The 17,517-nt window shown below is 51.3% G+C and overlaps 1 protein-coding gene across 7 annotated transcripts in view; it reads left to right on the plus strand.

Annotated features, from left to right (window-relative positions):
* POLR3E (RNA polymerase III subunit E) overlaps window positions 1–17,517 on the plus strand; it is a 34,785-nt gene that overhangs the window by 7,525 nt on the left and 9,743 nt on the right. The window contains exons 1-12 of one of the 7 annotated variants that reach the window (XM_037740577.1): window positions 1,314–1,364; window positions 1,540–1,655; window positions 4,029–4,106; window positions 4,827–4,942; window positions 5,328–5,410; window positions 9,826–9,933; window positions 10,290–10,339; window positions 11,337–11,456; window positions 12,848–12,933; window positions 13,222–13,266; window positions 13,342–13,433; window positions 14,968–15,088. In XM_037740577.1, coding sequence (XP_037596505.1) covers window positions 4,050–4,106; window positions 4,827–4,942; window positions 5,328–5,410; window positions 9,826–9,933; window positions 10,290–10,339; window positions 11,337–11,456; window positions 12,848–12,933; window positions 13,222–13,266; window positions 13,342–13,433; window positions 14,968–15,088 — 878 coding nt within the window. In that variant the 5' untranslated portion in view covers window positions 1,314–1,364; window positions 1,540–1,655; window positions 4,029–4,049. Of the gene's footprint in view, window positions 1–1,313; window positions 1,365–1,539; window positions 1,656–4,028; window positions 4,107–4,826; window positions 4,943–5,327; window positions 5,411–9,825; window positions 9,934–10,289; window positions 10,340–11,336; window positions 11,457–12,847; window positions 12,934–13,221; window positions 13,267–13,341; window positions 13,434–14,967; window positions 15,089–17,517 lie in introns of those variants that run through there. The other 6 variants (XM_037740580.1, XM_017534372.2, XM_017534371.1 and 3 more) reach the window with 6 other exon arrangements.

Here is a 17,517-nt window from a genome sequence, read left to right on the forward strand (position 1 = left end):
GCAACCTCTGCCTCCCAGGTTCAAGTGATTCTTGTGCCTCAGCCTCTTGAGTAGCTGGGATTACAGGGGCCCGCCACCATGCCTGGCTAATTTTGGTATTTTTAGTAGAGACAGGGTTTCACCTTATTGGCCAGGCTGGTTTCGAACCCCTGACCTCAAGTGATCCGCCCACCTTGGCCTCCCAAAGTGCTGGGATTACAGGTGTGAGCCACCATGCCCGGCTCAGGTTTCCCTTCTTAGAGAAAGCTGTCTATAGCCAAACTCATCTTTCAGAATCCTTTTAACCCAGGACTTACACCTTTGGAAAGCAAAAGGCAAAAAGTAACTGGATCTGCCTTCAGCCTCATATGCGGAGGCTGACTTCCAGTGGGAAGGGCAGGGGCAAGGAGAAGTTCCTTAGAGCCTGGTCACGGGACCCTAGGAGAAGGTCCAAGGGCAGATGAATAGAGGTGGTTCTTCTTTACTTGGGGGATGTTGCTAAGTTTTTAGACTTGAGTTATTTAAATGGGTTTAAGCTGCATCTACACTGTAGTAGCAGGAGTTGCAATGGGGGATTGGTGATGGGATAGAGGAGTCCAAGCGACCCTGAGGACAGAGGCAGCACCCTCTGCAGCCAGGGGCTCTGGAATGCTTCCTGGCCAAGCCATGCCTCGGCCAAGTCATGCCTTGCCAAGTCCTTGGAGGAGCGAGCAGTCAAGGCTCAGGGGAGGTACGTGTGAAGGGCTCTTTAGGTGCAGGGAAAAGCATGTGCAAAGGCCCAGGGGCAGGAGACAATGTGGTTTATAGGGGAGGAGCTAGGAAGCATAAACTGCTGCATGGCAGGGTGGGGGTGATTAGTGCTGGGAAGAAAGGAAGTGGAGCCATCAGTCATGAAGGGCTTTGCAGACACCCTGAGACGGGGTGACAGGCTGATCCAGGATGGGCAGGTGGAGGGCCCAGCCAGGAGGCATAGGCATAGGTGAGCCCTTGCCTGCCTGCCTCTCAGAAGAGCATTTGGCCAGGCTCTAGGACAGTTCCCAATCAATGCAGCCCTGGGAAAGATGTATGCTTGCTGGGGGATTGTGAACTTGGGTGGGGTGTGTCAGGTGAACCCTTGTCCTGGTTCCCCTGGGAGCTTTGGGGAGGGATTCTTGCATATATCCAGTGTGCAGACTTGGATCCTCTTGTTTTTAGTATGAGCTGGGCTATTTCTTCCTTCCCCACACTGCCTCCCTGAGCCACTACCCCTAACTGAAGCTGGAGGCACGGGCGCAGCCTGGGGAGTTCAGCACTGTGTTCAGTCTCCCGGTTAAGTCTTCTTCCCTTGTTCCCAGATCGACGTGTACTTGGCCAAGAGTCTGGCAGAAAAGCTGTATCTGTTTCAGGTAATTATGGGACTTGAAGGTAAAGAGGGGAAAAGCAGGTGTGGATCGCGATGTGGACTCGGGAACATGGACATGAAACGATGGGAAACCTCAGCTAGGGTTCTTGGTGTGGAGAGTGTCATGGGGTCGTTCTCTTTGCTTTTGTGGGTGGGTTAATATTGGTCTCATTTCAAAGATGGGAAAACTGAAGGAACACAGGAGAGGCAGAAGCGGGCAGCAGTTAAGGCTGGGGCTCTGGGGTCAGACCAGATTGAGAGCCAACTCCATCACACCTTACTTGTGAGCCCTTGGGCAAGTTTCTTAATCGTTCTGTGCCCCAGTTTCCTCATTGGCAAAGTGGTGATGATAATAATGTCCGCCTCCTAGGGTCCCCGGGAGGACGGGCTGAATCCACAGTGAAGTGTTTAGATGCCACCTGGTAGAGAGTTAGTGTCAGTGATGATCACTGTTGTCATGGAGGCTCCAAGGGCCAGCTCACAGCAGCATCTGTGAGCCCTCAGTCCTGCCAGCTGCCAGCCGTGAGGGCCCCAGGTTGCTACCTCCGCCCGTCCCGTTGCTGCTGGGCCAGCAGCTTGTCATAGTGGCTAACATGTATTGAGCATTGAAACGTATGCAAACTGTTTAAAGCATTTACCTAAGTTACCTCTTTAATCCCACAATAACCCTATGGTGGTGATTATTATATTTCATAATATATTGACATAGAATTTACACATCATACAATTTCCCTATTTAAGTGTATAATACAATGGATTTTAGTCTATTCGTGGGGCTGTGCAACCAGTGCCACAGTCTATTTTGGGATGGTTTTGTCCCCCTTTAAAGGAAGCCCGTGCCTATTAGCAGTCAGTCCCCACGTGCCCCCCATTCCCACCTCCAACCCCAGACAACCATTCCCCTTGTTTTCTGTCTATGGATTTACCTGTTCTGGACTTTTCACATAGCTGGATCATGCAGTATGTGGCTTCCCGTGATTGGCTGCCCTCACTTTGCATGATGTTTTCAGGGTTCATCCACATGGTAGCTGTAGGCTGCATCGATATTTGATCTTTAATTGATGAATAATGTTCCATTGTGTGGGTAGACCACAGTTTGCTTATCCATTCATCAGTTGATGGGCATTTGGGTTATTTCTACTTTTTGGCTGTTATAAATAATGCTACTGTGGACATTCACATAGAAGTTTTTGTGCGAACCTGAGTTCCCATTTCTCCCAGGGATATGCCTGGGAGTGGAATTGCTGGGTCTGCGTTTCGCTTTTTGGGGTACTGCTGGGCTGCTCCGCCCCATGTTACATTCCCACAGTTAGGGTCAGTGTTCGTATCCCAAGATGAACATAAGAATGCGAGGCACAGGGAGGCCCTCACTGGCACAGAGACCTGGGGCACACCATGGCAGCAATGCTGCAAGCCTGCGCTGGGAGGGCCTGGCCTCCACTCCCTGGGGCTCACCCTTATGGGCTGTGGGAATGGGGCCTGTCCTGTGTGCCTGCTGACCTTGCTTCCTTGGCTGGCTGCGCAGTGATGGTGGACGTGCCAGTGATGCCCATGTATCCAGTGTGCCAAGCCCTGTGCTAGCATCAGCTCTGTTTGCCTCCTTCGCGCTCGCAGCGGCCCTGGGAGGTGAGAATGCTTAGCCTCAGGGAGGCGAGGTGCCTGCCCTAGTCCACAGTTAGCAAGGGGTACGGTGAGGACTGGAAGCCTGGCCTGCGATTCCAGAATCTGCACCCTTCAGCATTCCCACCCCAGGTCAGGTGATCTCAGAACTGCCCCCAGCCCCAGCCTGGGAAGCAGGGAGGAGTCATGGCTTTGCTGCATGAGTGAGTTTCTAGGAAATGACCATCTCCTTGTGCTAGAATGTAGCCGATCTGAAAGAGCCTATTTTCTACACTGCCACGCCTCCACCAGCCCCATTCCACAGGCTGTCCTGAGACTAGGCAGAGCATTAGAGGAGGGGTCCAAACTTTCTCTCTCTCTCAGGTGGAGGAGTCAGAGAGAGAGAGAGAGAGAGAGACAGACAGACAGACAGACAGAGAGAGACAGAAACAGTGCACTGTGAGATGTGGGCAGGAGTCCCCCTGTGTTGAGTGTATTGCGGTGTGAGCCATTCACATAAAGAAAAGAGCGGGCCATGGCTGCCCAGCTCCCTTCTCCAGCATCTTGTGAGGAAGCTCACACAGCTGGAAAAGGAGGGAGAATGGGATCATGAATTCCCACCTGCCTGGCTGGCCTCAGCAGTGAGCAGCACCTGCCGGCGTTGCTTTCCCCCTTTGCTTCCTTGTGGCCTCCTTTTGTTCATCCCTCTCTCCTGAGATGGCTTGTCCATGGGTAGTTAGGCCCTGGACCCCCATCCTCACCTCCCGTGGCTGTGCTCTCTAGGTTCCTGGAGCAGCAACCTGTCGGTTTGGGTTCCTGTATGTAGGCACACCCCTCGGAAGTGAAAGACCTCCTGCAGTGGCCCTTTGGAAGGAGCTGATGAGAATAGGGCTGCAGGTGGACACCGGCAGGGAGGCCTTGTGGTAGGGCTGAGCAGCTGGCACCCTTGTGGTAGGGTAGGGCTGGTCTCCGCCTGGGTGGGCCTAGAGGTTGCTGTTGATTCTTGGTGGGGGCCCAGCTCTGGGCAAGCCTGGGTAGAGTGGACTTACACCACCCTTCCCCTCCCCAGTATCCTGTGCGTCCAGCCTCGATGACCTACGATGACATTCCACACCTCTCAGCCAAGATCAAGCCCAAGCAGCAGAAGGTGGGGCTGTCCCCTGAGGGCAGTGGGGGACGGGAAGAAGGGGTGATGAGGGTGGGAGCTGGTGGAGGCAAGAAGCTCAGAGAAGGGGCTATTGGAGAATTAGGAGAACCAGCAGCTCCCAGGACCTTGAACGCAGAAGAAGGAAAGCGTCCAGAAAGATAGGGATGGGCAGCTCCAGAGAAGCCAGGGAGGCATGAGGCTGATGAATTAGAGAATATGGCCAGATGTGAGCTTAGCTTCCGAGGATAAGACAGGGGCGGGCGGGTGAACATGGAGGAGGTCTGATAGGAAGAGAATCTAGCGCCTGTCCATGGAGGGTCTGCACCTTTAGCCCCTGCAACCACATGGAAGTGCTGTCCCAGTACTGCCGTTTCTGCTGGCTTTTCAAAAGAAGTGGGAAGTAAGGATTTTATGAGAAATCTCTTGATTTTTAAGTGTTGTCACCTAATTTAGATCTTTGGCAGTGAAGTGGAGGACAAATAAGATTACAGGACGCTACTTCTTCTCCCCTGCAAAAAAAAAAAAAAATCTGATTTTTTTTTGGAATTTCGATTTGTGGCCCTTGATGTGGACTGAAGTCTAGGGGCCCTTGGGGACATGTGTCAGTCCTGCTTCTGGTCAGGGACCTGGTTAGGAGGTGGCCATGGCGGGGTTGGGGTGTCCCTTGGGGAGCTGTGCCTTGGGGACCTCATAGCTGGTGGGGGTGCTTGGTGCCTCCAGGTAGAACTTGAGATGGCCATCGATACCCTGAACCCCAACTATTGCCGCAGCAAAGGGGAGCAGATCGCGCTGAACGTGGACGGGGCCTGCGCAGATGAGACCAGCACGTACTCCTCGTGAGTTCCCGGCCCCCAGCCCGCCCAGCTTCCCTGTGTTCACACAGGAGCCTCCCAAAGACCTTAAATACATTGACTGCCTCTGCCCCATCGCTGGGCTCCCCACCAGCGTCCCAGCCTTTGGCGGGCTGGGGCTGTCTCAGACCCTCCCCTCCTGGGCTAGCTGGTCCCAGAGCTCTCACCCACTCCTCATCTCTTGGTCTACAAACAAGGCCATGGGTCTTCTCAGCCCTAGGCTTTCCTCCTGAGACCAGCTTAGGCTGCCCTGGGGCCTTGGTCCCTGGCTGTGGCGCTTCAGGAGGTGTCTGGGGGGTGGAGTGGGCTGTGGCCACAGTCTCTGGCTCAGCTGCCTGCCGCTGTGACATTGCTTTTCCCTGTGCTCCAGGAAGCTGATGGACAAACAGACCTTTTGCTCTTCCCAGACGACCAGTAACACATCCCGTTACGCCGCTGCACTCTACAGGCAAGGTACCCGGGGCTGGGTGTCCCTGAGGGGGGAGACACACAGTGTGGGGGGCTGAGCAGGGAGAGAACCTCCCCAACCTGGTGTCCATCTCCCACCTGCCCCGAAAGCTAGATACCCGTGGGGGCTGGGCAGGTATGGAAATAACAGGAAGACACATTGTCAGGGTACCGGAAGTGACCACTTTTGGGGACTGTCGACTGGATACTGCCTAACCAGATAGGATGGGGCTCCAAGTTCATTCATCCTTCTGGGACACAGATACATACAAGTAGCATAACATAAGTTTGGGGACAGAATTTTGTCTTTAAATACAAAACTTATGATAGAGCAATTCCATTGCTAGGCAGCATCTATCCAAGACAAATGAAAACGTGTCCACACAAAAACCGTACACAGGTATTCACGGTAGCATTCTTTTTTTTTTTTTTTTTTTTTTTTAAAGATGGAGTCTTGCTCTGTTGCCCAGGCTGGAGTGCAATGGCACGATCTAGGCTTGCTGCAACCTCCACCTCCCAGTTCAAGCGATTCTCCTGCCTCCGGCTCCCAAGCAGCTGGGACTACAGATGTGCACCACCATGCCCACCTGATTTTTTTTTTGTATTTTTAGTAGAGACAGGGTTTCACCATGTTGGCCAGGCTGGTGTCAAACTCCTGACCTCGTGATCTACCCGCCTCAGCCTCCCAAAGTGCTGGGATTACAGGCCTGAGCCACTGCACCTGGCCCTCCACAGTAGCATTCTTTGTGATTGAAACAACCCAAATGCCTATCCGCTGGGTTCATGGAAAAACAGAATGTGGTCCATTAACACAATTATTTGACCACGGAAAGGAATAAAGTATTGATGCTTCCATGCAGATGAGCCTTGACAACGTTGTGCTGAGTGAAAGAAGCCACGTGCTTCGCTCACAGCCATGCACTGTGTGATTATGTCTCAGGCAGTGACCAGCTACATACACACCGGTGGTCCTGTCAGATAATAATGGAGCTGAAAGATTTGCTCACCTAGCGATGTCTTAACGATCCTCACCCTGTGTAGGCCTAGGCTAATTCGTATGTTTGTATCATAGGTTTCGTTTGTTTGCTTGTTTTGTTTTGAGACAGTCTTGCTCTGTCATCCAGGCTGGAGTGCAGTGGTGCAATCTCAGCTCACTGCAACATCTGTCTCCCAGGTTCAAGCAATTCTCGTGCCTCTGCCTCCCAAGTAGCTAGGATTACAGGCACACACCACCACATTGGCTGATTTTTTTTTTTCTTTTAAATTTTTAAAAAACTTCTTTTTTTTTCTTCTTTTTAAGATGGGGTTTCACCATGTTGGCCAGGCTGGCCTCGAACTCCTGACCTCAGGTGATCTGCCCGCCTCAGCCTCCCAAAGTGCTAGGATTACAGGCATAAGCCATCACACTTGGCCTGTGTCCTAGTTTTTAGTAGAAAGTTTAAAAAGTTTTTAAAAAAAAGAAGAAAAAAGGGAAAAAAAAAAAGCATATAGCTGGGCGTGGTGCCTCATACCTGTAATCCCAGTGCTTTGGAAGGCTGAGGCAGGCCGATTGCTTGAGCCCAGGAGTTTCAGACAAGCCTGGGCAACATAGTGAAATCCCTTTTCTACAAAAATACAAAACTCAGCTGGGAGTGGTGGCACAGCTGTGTGATTATGTTTCAGTCACCCCTTAGTCCCAGCTACTCAGGAGACTGAGGTGGGAGGATTGCTTGAGCCTGGGAGGCAGAGGTTGCAGTAAGCCAAGATTATGCCACTGCACTGCATGCAGCCTGGGTAACAGAGCAAGACTCTGTCTTGAAAAAAGCATATGTAATAAAGATATATTTTCCATGAATTTATTTTATTTTTTTAGAGGGAGTCTCACTCTGTCGCCCAGGCTGGAGTGTAACAGCTCGATCTTGGCTCACTGAAACCTCTGCCTCTTGGGTTCAAGCAATTCCATTGTCCCAGACTCCCGAGTAGCTGGGACAACAGGCTCATACCACCATGCCCAGCTAATTTTTGTATTTTTAGTAGAGACAGGGTTTTGCCATGTTGGCCTGGCTGGTCTTGAACTCCTGACCTCAGGTGATCCACCTCAACCTCCCAAAGTGTTGGAATTATAGGCCTGAGCCACCTCACCCAGCCTGTTTTTCATAAATTTAGTGTGGCCTAAGTGTGTAGTGTTTATAAAGTCTACAGTAGTATATGGTAATGTCACAGGCCTTCATATTCACTTACCTTTCTCACCCAGAGCAGCTGTTTGTAATCTTTCATACTATACTTTTACTGTACCATTTTTATGTTGAGGGTTTTTAGGGTTTTGTTTTTTTTTGGAGACTGGGTCTCACTCTGTCACCAGGCTGGAGTAGGGTGGTGATCATAGCTCACTGCAGCCTGAATCTCCTGGACTCAAGCAATCCCCCTGCCTCAGTCTCCTGAGTAGCTGGGACTATAGGCCATGCCACCATGCCTGGCTAATTAAAAAAAAATTTTTGGTTGAGATGGGGTCTTGGTATGCTGCCCAGGCTGGTCTCAAACTCCTGGGCTCAAGCCATCCTCCTGCCTCCACCTCCCAAAGTACTGGGATTACAGGTATGAGCCACTGCACCTAAATATATTTTGATACACAAATGCTTACCATTGTGTTACAACTGCCCACGGTTTTCAGGGGAGGAACATGCTGTATAGTGTGTAGCCTGGGAGCAACAGGCCATACATAGCATGGAACTGAGGCATGTCATAGGCTCTGCTATCTGGGTTTGCACAAGTGCATTCTGTGATGTTTGCACAGTGATGAAATTGCCAGACAATGCTTCTCAGAACCTATCCCATTGTTAAGTGATGTGTGGCTGTATATGAAATGTCCAGAATAGGCAAATCCACAGAGGGAGAAGGTAGATTAGTGGCTACCAGGGACTAGTGGGGAGTGGAGGAGGGATTGTCTGGTTCTTTTTGGGGTGATGAGAATGTTCTAAAATTGACTGTATTGGCTACACAGCCTTGTGAATATGTTTTTTTTTTTTTTTTGAGACGGAGTCTCGCTCTTGTTACCCAGGCTGGAGTGCAATGGCGCGATCTCGGCTCACCGCAACCTCCGCCTCCTGGGTTCAGGCAATTCTCCTGCCTCAGCCTCCTGAGTAGCTGGGATTACAGGCACGCGCCACCATGCCCAGCTAATTTTTTGTAGTTTTAGTAGAGATGGGGTTTCACCATGTTGACCAGGATGGTCTCGATCTCTTGACCTCGTGATCCACCCGCCTCGGCCTCCCAAAGTGCTGGGATTACAGGCTTGAGCCACCGCGCCTGGCCTGTGAATATGTTAAAATACATTGAATTGTGGCCTGGAGTGGTGGCTCACGCCTGTAATCCCAGCACTTTGGGAAGCTGAAGTAGGTGAATCACCTGAGGCCAGATGTTCGAGAACAGTCTGGCTAACATGGTAAAACCTCATCTCTACTGAGAATACACAAAATTAGCTGGGCGTGATGGCACACACCTATAATCTCAGTTATACAGGAGGCCAAGGCAGGAGAATCACTTGAACTCAGGAGGCCGAGGTTACAGTGAGCCAAGACTGTACCACTGTACTCCAGCTTGGGCAATAGAGTGAGACTCCATCTCAAAAAAATAAAATAAAATAAATTGAATTGTATGCTTTAAATGAGTGGCTTGTATGGTACATGAGTCATGTCTCAAAGCTGGTAAAAAGTACAAGGTGCGTAAGTATTTAGAGTCTTAAATGCAATAAACAAAATTAATCCGAGCAGTCAGGAAACAAAACAGGGTAGGATCAAAAGTAGTGCCATGTAACTATCGTTTTCTATTTTGAACCCATGTCTCAAGCGTGTAATTCTTGAAAGCCACATCCCTCGCAGCTGGGACCATAAGGAAAAGTCATAGTCTTGATCAGAAGCCACGTGGACACTCCTCCACCCGGCTTCAGCAGGGCCTCTCCAGCCACAGTGGCACTAGTGGACTTCCCAGTGGAACGGGTGGGATTTTGACAGCAAGAGGTGGAGGATAGTAAGGAGCGGAAATCCAGGTGTGTGGGGTGGGACAGTAAGGGTGCTCTGGCTGAGGCCTGGAAGGTAAAGAGCAGGGTATATGTGATGAGGACTAGCTGCCTCGTGTGGCAGAGCAAGCAGCTGGGGAGAGAGGCGTGGAACCAGGCTGGGAGGTGCGGCTGAAGGTGGCGGCTTCAAGCAGAAGAGTCCAGGTTCGTGTCTTAGTCTGGGCTTTGTGCTTGCTGTGTCCAGTAGGGCCAGGTGGAGTTGGGATGGCCTCCGGCCTGGCGGTCCCAAGGCTCTAGGATTGGGGGCTGGAGTGGGAATGGGAGGCAGTTTGACGGCAGGCCTAGGAATTCAGGGGACTTGGTGACTCCCTTGAACCAAATTGGGTGGGTTTCTAGAGTCAGGTCCAAGCCCTTCTTCCTCCGCCAGGTGAGCTCCACCTGACACCTTTACATGGCATCCTGCAGCTGCGGCCCAGCTTCTCCTACCTGGATAAGGCGGACGCCAAGCACCGGGAGAGGGAGGCAGCCAACGAGGGTAAGCCTGGGATCCCCAGCCCTGCTGCCTGCCTGCCTTAATCTTGGTGGGGCGGCTTGGTCCTGGGAAGAGGGACGGGATGGATGATAGGAGGCTTAGCAGCATCCCAGCCTCTACCTACTTAGATGCCAGAAGCACCCACCCCACAGTCGTCAGGAACAAAAACATCACCACACATTGCCCAGTGTCTCTGGGGGACAGGGCAAAAGTGTCCCCACTTGAGAACCTCCGGCTTAGGCGGCTCCCTCTTCAAGAATTCCCAGCACTCTGGCCTGAGGCCTCCCTGGCGGGTGGGGTTGAGAGAAGGGAGGTGGAGGCTCCCCAGGACTGCAGGCAGTGGCTTGTCTCTCTTGTAGCAGGGGACTCTTCACAGGATGAGGCGGAAGACGATGTTAAGCAGATCACGGTGAGCCCTGACCCCTGGGGAAGGAGGGTGCTGCCTCGGTGGCAGCAGGACCAGTTTATTAACTCAGCAGCCCCGAGACCGAGGGGTAGCGGGTCCTCCCAGGAAGCAGGTGGAACAAACAGGGTCTGTGCTTTTGAGCCTTCTTGCTGGGTGCCTGAGTGGAACATCCTGAGTTTCCCAGCTGCACATAAGACAGAGCCCTGGCCGGATGCAGGAGATGGGTCCCTGGGGCTCGGCTGGAATCACTTGGGAGCAGGAAGCTGGGGCCAGGAGCCCCCAGTACCCGCAGGCCAGCTCTGCCATGAAACCTGTATCTTAACTGAGCCAAAGTCAATTAACTGTGATTCTATCCTCTTTATGGGGCACAGATGAATAGTTTTTGTTTTAATAGTTATTCCTGAATTTTAAGGATTTTTCGAAGAACCTTAACTTTCCATTTATGGTTTGTAAAGTTTTCCCTATTTAAGCATATTTAGATTAAAATGAGTAGTACCAAAAAAAAAAAAAAAAACAAATAGAGAATGATCGTACACAAGTATGGCTAAAGAATGGTGAGTGTTCGGATGTCCTTGAGGACTGGGGAACACTGGCGTAACTGACATGGAGGTGGCTCAGAGAGCTCACCCTCTTCTCTCAGTAGCTTCGTAGGACCATAGAAACTCCCTTCTGCTCTGGGGGACGCGCAGCCCTTGTTAGAAAAGGCATCCTTGGGCCTGTGTGCTGTAAGGACTCTGCCAGCTCAGGTGCCTGGGACTTTGTAATCCCCCTCAAACCTGTGGGCTGGGCAGGCACAAGCAAGTATAAGCCGGTCCCCAACGTGTGCAGACAGCTCCGGGAGGGACGCGGCTGGAATGGGATTTAAATGACCTGTGCCAGGAAAGGAAGGGGCAGGGAAAAGCTTGATACAGAGTTCTCTGGTCTCCTGGCAGAGGCCGAGATGGCAGCCCAGGAAGGGTCACAGGCCTGAGAGCATGAGTTCTTCCCCTTAACACCCCAGGTACGGTTCTCCCGGCCCGAGTCAGAGCAGGCCCGCCAGCGCCGCGTGCAGTCCTATGAGTTCCTGCAGAAGAAGCATGCGGAGGAGGCCTGGGTCCACCTGCATTACTATGGCCTGAAGGTGAGCGAGGATGAGCAGGCCTCATGGAGCCCTGGGGGAAACACCCCATGCCCAAAGGGTCAGGATGTGGCCTCCGTGTCTCACCTTGAACTTAAGTCACATTCATGAGTCCTAGCCACAAAGAGAGGATTTAGTCCTGTGGGCAGTTTCCATTTCACTGCAGCCGAGCCATTTAGCATGGGCCCCAGGGGAGCAAGAGAAAAAGATTGGAGTCTGAGGTTCCCCGGGTGGGGTTTGGCCCCGGGTGTGGGCATCTTGCTGGGCTGGCAGCGGGACTGGTGTCTGGTTACATATTTTTCCTGTGCCCAGGTCCTGAACGCAGGCCAGACGTGTTCTCTGGTGCTGCCCTGGAGAGCTGGTCGTCTGTTGTCTGCCCCAAAGCTCCTGGCACGCCTGCCCAGGAGGAGTTTTTACTATATTTGCTTTTCATCTGGTGCACTGACTTTATTTACTTTTTTGTTTTGTTTTGTTTTGAGACAGTCTCATTCTGACACCCTGGCTGGAGTTTAGTGGCTCAATCTCAGCTCACTGCATTCTTTGTATCCTGGGTTCAAGCACTTCTCCTGCCTCAACCTCCCAGGTAGCTAGGACTACAGGCACCTGCCACTACACCAGCTAATTTTTTTTTTTTTCTTTTTTTTGGATTTTTAATAGAGACGGGGTTTCACCATGTTGGCCAGTCTGGTCTTGAACTCCTGACTTCAAGTGGTCTGCCTGCCTCAGGCTCCCAAAATGCTGGGATTACAGGCATGAGCCATGGCCACCTGGCCCTGGTGCATTGACTTTAGAACCTAACCCTTGCAACTATGTATTAAGTGGGGGAAGCTTCCAAAGACACCATGGGCCAGGCTTCCAATGTTTCCTGGGGTGGGAAGCCTCTGGAACCTTTCTGGAAGAGGTTTGTGTTGGTAAACCCTTAGACTCAGGGTCAAACCTCGGAACATTGCAGTTTCCTGCTGTGTGACCTTGGGCATGTTACCTAACCTCTCTGAGCCTCAGTTTTCTTATTTATAAAATGAGAGTAGTAATCATAGTACCTACCTTGCCGAGTTATTTTGAGAATGGGGTGAGTTAGTATATTTACACCCAGTGGAACAGAGTCCAGCACATCCTAGGTGCTCAGTGAATGTTAGCCATCATTTTGTCATTGCCGGCGATGTACCTGTGTTACAGACAGGGCACTGAGGCTTGGGGGCTGGGGCTGGGCATGTCATAAGGCCAGGAAGATGGGTGGCTGAGGCCACATCAGAGGCCTCAGGTGCCATGCTTAGGAGGTTGGACGTGGTCGTGTGGCTGCCCATGGAGTGGAAGGCAGGGGGAGACCTTGGGGAGGGGGCCCAGACCAGGGCCATCGGCTGAGGCTCTTCTCACACCCTCCTCTCCTCCAACAGGACAGCCGCTCTGAGCACGAGCGCCAGTACCTGCTATGCCCAGGCTCGAGTGGGGTGGAGAACACAGAGCTCGTCAAGTCACCCAGGTGGGATGGGCTGGGCCAGCATGTAAGCTGGATGCTGGCCCAGGGGCCCCGGGTGGGAGTGTTCCCTTCGGTGTGGATCCTCCTCTAGCAGCAGGGTGGAGCCCATTGTCCTCTGGAGAAGGCCAAGAAGGTGGGCCTGGAAAGAGTTGGTCCCCTTTTCTGCAAGGGCTTGGGGCTTCTGGGGAAGGGCAGTGGTGGGCTGACTGAGGAGGGTCTAGCCTGGATCGGCCCTGAGGAGGGTCTAACCTGGATCCGCCCTGAGCCTCTGCCCCTGCCCTGTCCCTGCAGTGAATACCTGTTGATGCTGATGCCGCCCAGCCAGGAGGAGGAGAAGTGAGTAGAGGTGGCGGGATGCCCTCTCCCTTTTTGGATTAGTTGCCTCTAACCCGCCCCCTCTGCTTTCCCCAGAGACAAGCCTGTGGCCCCCAGCAACGTCCTGTCCATGGCCCAGCTGCGCACACTGCCCCTGGCTGATCAGATCAAGATCCTGATGAAGAACGGTGGGTGCCCATCCTCTGTCCTCCTGGGGCCCCTGTCCCAGTGGCTCCTGAGGAATGGACTCTGTGGGACAGTGAGGACCAAGGGGCAAGGCCAGAGGCCCCTGCTGGCCACAGGCTGCCTGGCTTTGCAGCTGCATCCTCGTCTAAAAAGATAATGCAGGACGGCAGCGCAGCCGGCTCTCGCAGGCGGGCTCGGGGTTCCTGTGCCATCCTCGCCACTTGCCTGCCATGCACTTGGGCAGGTGACTAACCTTTCTGAGGCTTTGTTTTTCTGTGAAAAGAGACTAATGATAGGTCCTGGGGTCAAAGTGAAGACTCAGAGAGAGGAGGCTTGTAAAGGCCTTAGTACAGAGCCCTGTATGTCAGCGTGGACTAGGGGCTTTTTTTTTTTTTTTTTTTTTTAAAGAGACATAGGGTTTTGCTGTATAACTCCTTGGGGTAAGTGATCCTCCTGCTCAGCCTCCCGAGTGGCTGCGACTGTAAGCAGGCACCACTGCGCTGGCCAAACAAGGGTCATTTTCATGACTGTCTTCACTGGTACTGCTTCTGGGTACCCTCACCGGACCCGGCACTAGAGGGACTGGTCTCCTTTTCTCAAAGGACTCTGAGGGCCAGAATCTTTAGGGTGCCTGTGGCTGGTGAACAGCAGACCTGAGCCTTGAGCTCATCATAGAGCCCCAGAACCTGGGCTCCTCCTCTAAGATACCACCATGAACTCTTGGGAGTCAAAGAAGAGAGAGGGGAGCTCCCTGACATGCCCGGGACTGCAGGTTGCCTTCTTGCAGAGGACTTTGGGCTTTTTTTTTTTTTTTTTTGAGACAGTCTTGCTCAGGCTGGGGTGCAGTGGCACGATCTCTGCTCATTGCAACCTCCACTTTCCGGGTTCAAGCAGTTCTCATGCCTCAGCCTCCCAAGTAGCTGGAACTACAGGCGCACCACCACGCCCTGCTAATTTTTGTACTTTTAGTGGAGATGGGGTTTTGCCCTGTTGGCCAGGCTAGTCTCAAACTGCTGGCCTCAAGTGATCCGCCTGCCTCAGCCTCCTGAAGTGCTGTGATGACAGGCGTGAGCCACCGTGCCCTTCTAAATTTTGGACTTTCCCTGGGCCCTGTCCATGGCTCACTTGGCGGGAGTTGAGGTCAGCAGAGCACAATGATTGTGGGCGCCAACTGGAACCAGGTGGCCTGGGTTCACTTCCTGGCTCTGCCACTTCCTAGCCAAGAGATCATGGCTGAGTTTTGGAGCCTTTCTAGGTCTGAGTAGTAATAGACCCTTCCTCCTCTGTCGAACCCCTCAGGCTTGCTCAAGGGGCACCTCCTCATAGAATGCTCAGAAGGATTCCATGAGGTGCCCAGTGCCCGCGGGGCCTGCAGTGAGCAGCCTGTGAGTGTCAGCTGTGGGCTGTGATGGGTGTCATTACTGTTAGTTACCACATTCTGGGGGTATTACGTGAGCTTGAAGCTATACAGACTCTTGGTGGAGGGGAAGGAAGGGCCAGTCCCTATCTGTCTGATGTCTCCTGCTTCCTCCTCAGTGAAGGTCATGCCTTTCGCCAACTTGATGAGCCTCCTGGGCCCCTCCATCGATTCCGTGGCTGTTCTGCGGGGCATCCAGAAGGTGGCGATGTTGGTCCAAGGGAACTGGGTGGTGAAGAGGTGAGTTGCGGTTTTTTATTTTTTCTTAAGGCAGAGTTTTGCTCCTGTTGCCCAGGCTGGAGCGCAGTGGTGCGATCTTGACTCACTGCAACCTCTGCCTCCGAGGTTCAAGCGATTCTCCTACCTCAGCCTCCCGAGTAGTTGGGATTACAGGTGCGCACCACCACACCCAGCTAGTTTTTGTATTTTTAGTAGAGACAGGATTTCACTATGTTGGCCAGGCTGGTCTCAAATCCTGACCTCAAGTGATCCACCCACCGCAACCTCCCAAAGTGTTGGGATTACAGGCGTGAGCCACTGTGCCCGGCCTATGCTGTATTCTCTTAATGGCAGCATTTGGTCCTTTTAAATCTAATGCAGTTACTGGTGCTTTGGGTTTAAATCTACAGTGCTGTTTGTCCTGCCTATATTGCATTTAAACGTTTTTTAAATTGACAATGTACATATTTATGGGGGGCAGTGTGAAATCTCAATATGTGTATATGATGTCATGATCAAATTAGGGCAATTAACATATCACCTCAAACATTTCTCATTTCTTTGTGTTGAGCACATTCAAACTTCACTTTTCTAGCTATTTGAAAATATACAATAGAGTGTTCTTAATTATAATCACAATTATAATTGTCCTGCCTACATTGGATTTTTATATCATTCTTACCATCTGCTGGATTCATTTCTGTTTTGTTTTTTTTTTTTCCTGCTAACTTGGAAGGCTCATATATTGATCACCCTCATTAATTGCTGCTTTTCACCCCGTTCCAAACTATTCAGAGATCTTAGAGTATTTCATGTCTGTCCTTCTTTCTACTTATATGCTGCTGGATTGGGGTGTGTGTGTATTTTTAATTTACCAGTCTTCTCTATCGTTCCAATTTTAGTATATGTGCTGCCGAAGAGGGCACATGATTGGTGTGTTTTATTTTTTATTTTTTTATTTCTTTTGAGACAGGGTCTTACTCTGTCGCCCAGGCTGGAGTGCCAGTGGTGCCGTCTTGGCTCACTGCAACCTCTGCCTTCCGGGCTCAAGCAGTTCTCCTGCCTCAGCCTTCCAAGTAGCTGGGGTTACAGGTGCCCACCACCGCGCCCGGCTAATTTTTATATTTTTAGTAGAGGTAGGGGTTGTGCTGTGTTGACCAGGCTGGTCTCCAACTTCTGACCTCAGGTGATGCATCTGCCTTGGCCTTCCAAAGTGCTGGGATTACAGGCGTGAACCACTGCACCTGGCCAGATGTATGTTAATTCTCTACATTTTCAACCCCATAAGACATTACTGTATTCAGTCAGTCAATAAGCTTTACTCACATGTTTATGATTTAGTTATCATTCCTTTCTGCATCTCTGAGTTTCTATTGGGATCATTTCCTTCTGTCTAAAGAATGCTGTAGTATTTCTTTGAATGTGGGTCTGTTGATAATGCATTTCCTTGGTTTGTGTGTATTTGAAAATGTCTGTTTCACCTTTGTTCTATAATTCTAGATTGGAGGTGATTTTCCTTTCCACGCATTGATGTAGTTTTGTTATATTCTGATTTAATTGCTTCTCTTGGCAGTTTTGTTCTTATTTCTTTGAAAGCAGTTTACCTTTGTTTTCTTCTGGCTGCTTTTGGGAATTCTTCTTTGTTTTTGGCTTTCTATGGGTTGATTCAGATGTGTCCAAGGGTAAAATTTTTTCTTTTTTTGAGACTGAATCTCGCTCTGTCACCCAGGCTGGAGGGCAGTGGCAAAAACTGCACCCTCCGCCTCCCGGGTTCAGGCGATCCTCCTGCCTCAGCCTCCTGAGTATCTGGGATTACAGGCGCCCGCCACCACACCCAGCTAATTTTTGTATTTTTAGTAGAGATGAGGTTTCACCATGTTGACCAGGCTGGTCTTGAACTCCTGACCTCAGGTGACCCACCCGTCTCGATCTCCCAAAGTGCTGGGATTACAGGTGTGAGCCACTGTGCCCAGCCAGCCCCAAGGGTGAATTTTTTACATACTCTGCTGGGGATCACAGGTCTTGAGTGTGTGGCTTGACGCCTTTCAGTAGTTTCTCTTCTCCTGTGAATCCTCCCCTAGACCCATCTCCCGCCTCCACTAGACTATCAGTTTCAAAGGATTGAGGATGTCTGTTTTGACTCCCCCTTTATGTCCCCAGTACCCAGGAAAATGCCTGGATATTAGCAATGCAGACCTTTGGTAAATAATATGGCTACATTTTGCTTGAATTCTATTAATTCTAAATGGTGTAGTATAAACTATATTAATAACTCACTTTTTAAGGTGAGCAATGTGACAAAATGTGAAATGCTGCTCATTTAAAAAAAAAAAATGCAGGGCTGGGTGCGGTGGCTCACACCTGTAATCCCAGCACTTTGGGAGGCCGAGGCGGGTGGATCACGAGGTCAAGAGATCGAGACCATCCTGGTCAACATGGTGAAACCCTGT

This window comes from Cebus imitator, unplaced genomic scaffold (assembly GCF_001604975.1).
Source record: "Cebus imitator isolate Cc_AM_T3 unplaced genomic scaffold, Cebus_imitator-1.0 Scaffold85, whole genome shotgun sequence".
In the NCBI taxonomy this organism is placed as follows: domain Eukaryota; kingdom Metazoa; phylum Chordata; class Mammalia; order Primates; family Cebidae; genus Cebus; species Cebus imitator.